General features: G+C 41.3%; 1 protein-coding gene across 1 annotated transcript; it reads right to left on the bottom strand.

Moving 5' to 3' along the window:
• Positions 1 to 132: 132 nt before the first annotated feature.
• Positions 133 to 4401, bottom strand: LOC306930606 (uncharacterized protein). Its single transcript, XM_079511659.1, has 3 exons — positions 4127 to 4401; positions 3213 to 3360; positions 133 to 2898 (listed from the first exon to the last, which is right to left on the bottom strand). Exons 1-3 carry the CDS (start codon positions 4244 to 4246, stop codon positions 1637 to 1639), a joined length of 1530 nt encoding a protein of 509 aa, XP_079367785.1. The 5' UTR covers positions 4247 to 4401; the 3' UTR covers positions 133 to 1636.
• Between the last annotated feature and the right edge of the window lie 4004 nt (positions 4402 to 8405).

Below are 8405 nucleotides of genomic sequence, written 5' to 3' on the forward strand. Positions count from 1 at the left end.
TCAGTCATTTGGGTTCCACAGAAGTCAGCATGTCTTCTGTAGAAGTATGTTGTGCACTGTGCAGCCAGCGACAATAGCCGATCTACAAGTTCTCTCAATGCATCGCATTGCAAAGATTAGAGCATTTGTAGGTCAAACTAGTTTAGAAGCATTGTCCTATATATTCATTTAACTCTACTGGTCTGGGATATTTCATAAAAGCAAAGGTTAAAGCCCCGGTCTGTGATGTCTTCACTTGTTTGGCAAGGCAGTATGTAGAACAGCAGGAACAATATTACTAAAACATAATTGTACATATTGTGTTATATATTTTTTTAGAAATCAGCACTAGTGTGGGAGGTCTCCTTTCTCACTGTTTCACAAATTGCATAATTGTACTTGGACATGAACATTTATTTTAAGTGGTAACGTGCTTCAGAGTAGTCTTCATGTACAGTACAGATCTGTTCTTATTCTAAATCCCAATAAACGCTGCAAAGAGCTCATTATAACACATATTATACATATCGTTGCTGTCAGGCAGAAACCTTCTCTTTTTGTAAATTAACATCCTACTTGATCATACTAGTAGCAGATGTACAAGCTCGAAACACGTTTTGAGATTGTATATATATGCTACGTTTGCCCTTTTTTCTTTTTATCCTGAAAAGGATCAGAATTGGACATATGAGGTTTCCAGACGATGTACATATAGGATGTCCTTTTTAGGAACCCTAGTATCCTCTATAGTTTTGTGGAAAAGCATAGTACCCATACTGCATTAACCACTTTCAACCTGCCATCTCTATTTTGGTATTATAGTGTTATTATAGAACACATTCAAAGAATAGTAGAGCTTGTAGATCTGCCGTTTTCACTAATCGTTAGTACTAGTCTTGTGAGCCAGACTGTTGCTTCCCACAAATTTAAAATGCTTCTGTGGATAATGTGGACGTGATGCCTCCTCCCCACTTCCATATCGTCTTTACAGTCGTGCACATTTTGTCCAAATATAAATAAAAAATAATCAAAGCATATAGCTTGCTGCTTAGAAATGGAAATTCATGTAAAATATATTTTCGTGAATGGAAATGAAACAAATGACAGCTTCCGTTCTCGGCTTTCGAGAGGTGTTCCAGACTCTATAGTATTCATTCAGAGATTGTAGAATAGTTGTCTGGCTATGCAACACTTAATTCCTTGGGTTAAAGTAAGTGCCATTCATATTTTGTTGTTACCCAAATGGAAAGATAAACTCACATATAAGGAACTTGGAAGGATACAGATAACCTTATAGTGAGCACATAGAAATTATATTAAATCTGACAGTGTTGGTGAGCATTTCAATATGATTGTAAAAACACCACTAATTGAAATGAACACAGAAACACAGAACATAACCGACTCATTCTTAAATATTGTGTTATTATTTTATCGTTTACACCCTGAAGCTGAGAGCTTTGCCCACAGAAAGGCTCAGAGACACTTTGGCTGGTACTGGGAACCTACGACCAGACGAGTACTAATTTCTATTAGAGCTCGACCAAAAAAAAGGAACAAAAACAATGCAGTATCAATTGTAATCAATTTAAAAATAATAATAACGGTTGTTCAAATAGCCGATCTACAGGTTCAAAACGTGTAGCTTGTAGAGCTGCTACTTTTTGAAAACTTTTGAACTTTTCTTTTTATTAACAGCAGTAGGAGAGCTGCTGCTGTTAGTGTTTTCTATGGACACCATGTCTGATGACGTCCGTCTCTTGTGACCCAGAGTCTGCTCATGGGCCTTTAGGAAAGTGAGCAGGCGGAAGTGTTTGCCACACCCTTTGCAGCTGTATGGCATCTCTCCAGAATGGATGCTCTTGTGTCTCGTGAAGGCGGCGCGAATGCTGAAGGTCTTGCCACAGACAGAGCATTTGTATGGTGATTCGCCCGTGTGGGTGTACATATGGAAGCCTAGAGTTTGTTTCCTCTTGTAACTCTTCCCACAGATGTGACAGCAAAATGGCCTCTCTCTCCCGTGTGTGACCTTATGTAATTTGTAATGTGACAGGTGTTGGAACTTCTTCCCACAGACGTCGCAGGTAATTAAACTCTCTTTGGAGTTGGAGACTTCATAGTGTTTCCCGACCATGTGGTACTTCAGGCCCTCTCGTGTTGTGTAGATCTTGCCACAGATGGAGCAGAGGTGGCTTTCCTTGACGTCGCTGTGGATGGAAGCCTGATGCTTCATCATGTTCTTTGCCTGGTTGAAGCCTTTCCCACAGGTCGGACACTGATACGGCCTCACCTCCGCGTGCAGGTGTTTGTGTCGCGTGAGGTGGACGGCGTGGTAAAAGCTCTTCCCACACACGTCACAAATGAAGGACCTGTCAAAGTGAACAACTCTGTGTATTTTGAGGTTAGCGGCACAGACATAGGCCTTCCCGCAGATGTCACAGTGGCAGCTCTTTTCTCCAGTGTGTTGCGTCTTCACGTGACGATCACGGTGACCCTTCTGGTGGAAGCCCTTGTCACAGTATTCACATTTGTACGGCAGAACCCTGTGAACTTTGATCTCGTGCTCTCTGAGCTTTTTAATGCCGGAGAAGAGCTTCCCACAGGTTTTACACTCTGGGTGTACCTTCCGGTAATGCTTGTCCAGTCGGTACGCGCTGGGGAAAACACTGGTGCACCATAAGCATTTGCACGAATGAGTCATGTGGTCTGGACCTAGTTTGAGAGCCTTCTTTCGGCCGTAGACTGTGTTCTCATCTGCAGATGCCAGGGATGAGAGGGGAAACGAGGACCGGGCGTACTCGTGGTCTTGATGCCTGATCAGGGTGGGAGGGGACTGGGAGGGTGACATCGTCACATCATCCAAGTCATCATCCCCGTTTCCTGGGTCCTCGTTTACAGAGTCACAGGGTTTGTTTATTCCTGCAAGGAGAGCATGACAAGTTAAGTTTAATGCACAGACTGAAATGATCTGTGTCTTAAATGGACTGTCACTTACACATTTTCATTATTATACACATTGGCCACTTTTATATGCACTTTATTCTACTTCTATGCTCTTATTCTCTTTAACTGCATTGATGGGCTTGCTCACAATTAAGAAGTTCACCCTTGTAGTGTGACAATAAAGTTTGATTCTGATAGACAACCTAGATCTCACATGTTCCGTTTTCACTATGAGATATTTGGTCTGATTTGATCTCTCTCTCTCTCTCTCAGAGGTGTTGTCTCTGTACCATTTGTGTCGGTGTGTAAGTCTTCTGTCTCTTCACTTTTGATTGAAGGTGGATCATGTTGTTTTGTTGTGGTCACCAGCTCAACAATCCTCAGTATCTTGTCGATGGCCTCCAAACACAAACCATCCAACAGTGTATCCAGCTCTTCCTGAAACAATAAACACAGAAAATTGAAGAAGTAGTAGGTTGAAGTAGGTCGGGAGTGGCTTATTGTCGGTATCAGCCTGTAACACGCGGGAGTCTGTCCCAGTTACAATGCGCTAGACCCCTGGGAGATGGTTTGCTGAGGTGGAGCGCCACACCTACCATCAGCTCCCAGTACTTCCAGCCTTAATGTCTGTCTGACAGTACCACGTGCTGTTTACATTCCTGACAAAGTAATAAATCAATCAATCAGTATGGAACTTGGACCAACTTTTACTACATTATTGTCAACTTTGACTGAATAGACGTTTTCTGCCAGAACATTCAAATGGATATATGATATGATTGATCATACTAGATGAAAAGAGCTGTCCTCACTCCCCAGGTCATGTCAAGTTGTCAGGGACCCCAAAATGAATTAGCATGTAGCCTATTTGGTCGCAGACCCCAATATGAAAATACATTTTGTTTCTAAATGTCCTTGTGTGAGCAAAAAGCTGAAGCTAAAAGCGAATACATTTAAGGTTAAAGTGGTATACTGATTTAGATGCTTTATTAACACATTTTGCTGGGGACCCCTGGACCCTTGTTTACCTTTTCTGTATTCGGGACGTCGGTAGTCTCCCCAAAATAGGTTAAAAGATTTGCTATTCTAGGGCTAACATCTCCTACTAAATGAATGTATACTAACTGCATCTTACTTGGGTGTCGCATCATGACAAAAGAACAAATGATACAAGGAAACAACGCTAGTTTGTAGTTTTATTTACCAGATTTTCTTTCACGTTCCTTTGGACCGCAGCGCTTGACTTTATGTGTATTATGATCTCCTTGGTGAAGTCATTCATTATTCCAATGAGTTGAGTGTTAAAACACTCTAAACTCACCATGCTGTCGTTTTAAAACACTGCTTTTGGCGTTTTATCTTTAGTTTAAAAACACAGAAAGGTAACTTTATCTTCTATTTATCTACCAAACAGCAGCACAGCAGCACTGAGCACGCTACTCTGTGCTTGGGTTGGGACAAACCCCACCCCTTCCGGCAACGACGACACGTCCGGAAGTGCCTCGATTAGGCCTTCAAAACAAAACATGTAATGTTTTTATTTTCTTGATAGTCAGTTGGCCTTCAAAACAAACATGTTATGTTTTTATTTTCTTGATAGTCAGTTTGCCATATTAACATTACATTACATTTAATTATGACACCACCACATCAGGCTACCTTTTTTTTTTAAATAAATCCAACAGATATTTATCTCAACTTTTGAAATATTTCCTTTGACAGGACATCGTATTATTCGATCATTTAATAGAAAGTGTAAAGTAGCTAGGCTACAAGTACTGTACAATCTTCAGTCTACTCTACATGACAAGAAAGAGACAGTGACATGATAAAGTAATACAGTCAGCTGGGGCATTAAGGCCACTGAATGGCCTCAGGACATTCCATTTCTTTGAGGGGCACAAGGCCAAACTGAGGGACGACAGCCATACAGCCTTGCAGCCTCCCTGAAATTCCTGCCCTGGTGGATAGTACACTCATACTGCATTAACCACTTTCAACTTGTCATCCCTACAGTATTTTGGTCATGTACTTACTTGCAGGTAAGAATGTTCAAATAATTGCGAAAATAGCATCTGTACATGTGTTGTGAGCTTGTAGATCAGCTATTCTCACCATTCATCGTTGGTATAGTATATTGGGTTGAAGTGGTTAAAACCTTTAGTTGTCTGGTTGTTACGCCAACAGGAAGTTCAATTCTGAACATGTAAGGACACAAATAACATAAAATGAGCACATCTGCTAAACACTATATATTTAAAGTGACAGACAGTGTTTGAGCATTTCAATGTGATTGCAAAAACATACCAAGTGAAATAAACACTGACACAGAACAGAACATAACAGACTCATTCTTATAAGCCTATTTGCATATATAGAGGGTATGCGTGTGACATCATCATAGCCGGAGGTTATGTGGGAACGCCTACTGGGTGGCATTTTTTTTTACTTTGTGGCCTTGACAAACCATGTCCAAACAGAAAAGCCCTATCTGATTGCATTAAAGAACGTTAAACTCAATTTGCCATACGATTTGTCTGGAGTCCAGACCCTGACCCAGACTCTGGACAAAAAGATTAACACGCAAACAATGACAAAACAGAGATCTATGACACTTGACCCATTACCCATTCATATTTATGCTAATGTCACCAGTGAGAAGACAAGACAAACAATAGTACACATGTGGGTACAGATAAAGCTTTATTTAAGCTGGTGTAAAATTGGTAACATAATAATGGAAAACATAATAGGATTATATAACCTGTACTTATCAATCACACAATTGAATAAAGCCCAACCCTCCCATCTTGTCTCCCTGATGATATTATGTGATATATTATATTATGTTACATTACATTACATTATTATATACTATACTGTATTCTAGTAGTCTATGGGGTGAAGGGGGGGGTCCTAAATCTGGAATCTTGGATTACTTTCATGGGGTAATATAGTATAATGGCCTATATTCATCAGTTCAATCATTCAATAGTTCACCTTCTATCATCATGCATATTGCATACACTATCCCTGGGGGGGGGGGGGGGGGGGGGGGGGGCAATAATCTTCAATAATAATCATCATCACTGCCTATACGTATTTATGGTTAACAGATGAACTGGGTTGAGCAACACATCATATTAATCACCTCTAATTCTCATCAAACACAGCAAACCATGATATCGTCGCTGTCGGGTGGAAACCTCATACGTCCAAAACTGTTAGCCTATAATTTTCAGGATTGCAAAAGCAGCAGATCTACAATTTCGAGCTTGTGGATCTGCTTTTGTGTGAAGCTGTAGTACGATCATAGGGCGTTAATTTAGGCTAAATGAAAACAACACAAAGGGTATAGAACATGGAGATAAGCAGTTTCTGCCCCGACAGCAATGATAGTCTATTATGTTGTAGTGCTGCAGGTATTACGGATCAGTGTGGATTTATGTTGAAGTTGTTTGTTAGTGATGCATGTGTATTAAAGCCCTGGCTGAACAACAACCTAATGATGTGTTTTGTCCATCAATGAGTTAAAATAAATGACACTGATTTAATCTACTTAGTGTGGCAGAATAAAAACAACATTGTGGCAGAATAAAACATTGTGATGCTTGCAATATAATGACATAAGTCTACATACATACAATATGTATAGGTCTAATACACATACATATAACATTTATATAGCAACATCTATAAATTAGGCCTATTATTATACATACAAGGCAAACAAGCAAGAAAAGAGAGTACAAATGCATTATGTGAACTATACTTTCAACCTATGGTGTCCCTCAATTTCTCAAAAATGTTCAGAAAATGTAGAAGACATAAAATAGGGTTTAAATCTAAAGCTGTTTCACTTTTTAAACTCAAGTTAGCCTACCAGGGCCACGTTACAGACAGTATAGGCTGTGTGTGTGTGTGTGTGTGTGTGTGTGTGTGTGTGTGTGTGTGTGTGTGTGTGTGTGTGTGTGTGTGTGTGTGTGTGTGTGTGTGTGTGTGTGTGTGTGTGTGTGTGTACACTGTTCTGCCCACTCTGCTCTATGGGGCTGATAGCTGGACCACCTACAGCAGACATCTGAAGGCTCTGGAGCGATACCACCAGCGATGTCTCCGCAAGATCCTCAGGGTCTCTTGGGAGGATAGGCGAACAAACATCAGCGTCTTGCAGGAAGCCGACATACCAAGCATTACAACGATCATCACCCGGCACCAGCTACGGTGGACAGGCCATGTCATGCGCATGCCTAACCATCGCCTTCCTAAACAAATGCTGTATGGCCAGCTAATGGAAGGAAAACGCACCCAATTAGGGCAGAAAAAGAGGTTTAAAGATAACCTCAAGACCCATCTGCGAACCTGTCGCTTCAGCCTCAAAACCTGGGAGGAGGCTGCCCTCCAGAGAGATCTCTGGCGCAGGATGGTGCATGACGGAACAGCACAAGCAGAGAAGGACCTCCACCATGTCGCGGAAGCAAAAAGGCAACAGCGAAAACAGAGATCCACCTCCAAAACAGCTCCCCACCACCACCACCCCCATGACTACCATTCATATATGCACCCACTGCAACAGAGACTGTGGATCCAGGATCGGACTCTTCCAGCACCTGAAGACCCACAGATGACCAGACACACCGACAGGAGGACAATCATACTCGTTTCGAGTGATCGCCGGTGATGGTGTGTGTGTGCGCGCACGCGTGTGTTTGGTTTGAACCCGTTCTCCTGTGCAAACGCAAAATCTTATACCATTGAGCTAATAGAGCCTGCCTGCTTGCTCAGGAGATACATTGAATCTTGACCTTGACCTTCATCCTGTGTCTAGGTGAGACATGACCTTTGGCACAACCACAACCTCCTAGGCTTAACTCTATAGAACAAAAAAATTTTACCCAATGAAATATATTCCATATACAATATTTCTCATGAAAATATAGACCTATTGAAGTACAGAAATATGTCAACTTGTTGGAGGGGATGTATGGGATTTTTCTTCATTACTCTAACACTAAACTAAAACACCTGCCTGGGATGTGGGCAGGGAAACAACCCTACCTTGATGTCTTTGGTAATGGTACTGAAAGACCCACCTACCTCAGACATCAGCATTGCAAATTTGCAACATTATGAAAATGACTGTGTGAGGTTCAGCTCGGCAGGATGACTAGCACTGCTGGAGTGGACTGAACATGAATTCGGTAACTAAGCTTTTGTCCTTAATACAATTATACAGAAATAAGGACATGCCTGGTCTTCTCCATTAATTTATGCTGCAAGGTCAAAACTAAAAAGGGCTCCTATAGAACACTCAATAGGCCACATTACAAAAATAAATTGTCCGGGTGAAGATCACCTAACCAGACCTTACAACTTCTGATTTGAAAAAGAAGTCAAGTCAGATCTTTTTTACAGTCCTGTTGAGAAAATGCTTTCCGCAGATATTATCATTCCCGTTCTGTACCGCTAGGTGGCGGCAGCAGCTT

The sequence above is a fragment of the Electrona antarctica genome, assembly GCF_951216825.1.
Source record: "Electrona antarctica genome assembly, chromosome: 10".
NCBI lineage: Eukaryota > Metazoa > Chordata > Actinopteri > Myctophiformes > Myctophidae > Electrona > Electrona antarctica.

What these genes read in the sequence shown, in the direction of transcription:
- LOC306930606 (XM_079511659.1), bottom strand. Translation starts at nt 4,246, where the DNA reads ATGGTGAGTTTAGAGTGTTTTAACACTCAACTCATTGGAATAATGAAT. An exon ending in GGAACGTGAAAGAAAATCTG is followed by an intron (nt 3,361 to 4,126) that starts GTAAATAAAACT and finishes TTATTGTTTCAG; the next exon opens with GAAGAGCTGGATACACTGTT. An exon ending in CTTACACACCGACACAAATG is followed by an intron (nt 2,899 to 3,212) that starts GTACAGAGACAA and finishes CTCTCCTTGCAG; the next exon opens with GAATAAACAAACCCTGTGAC.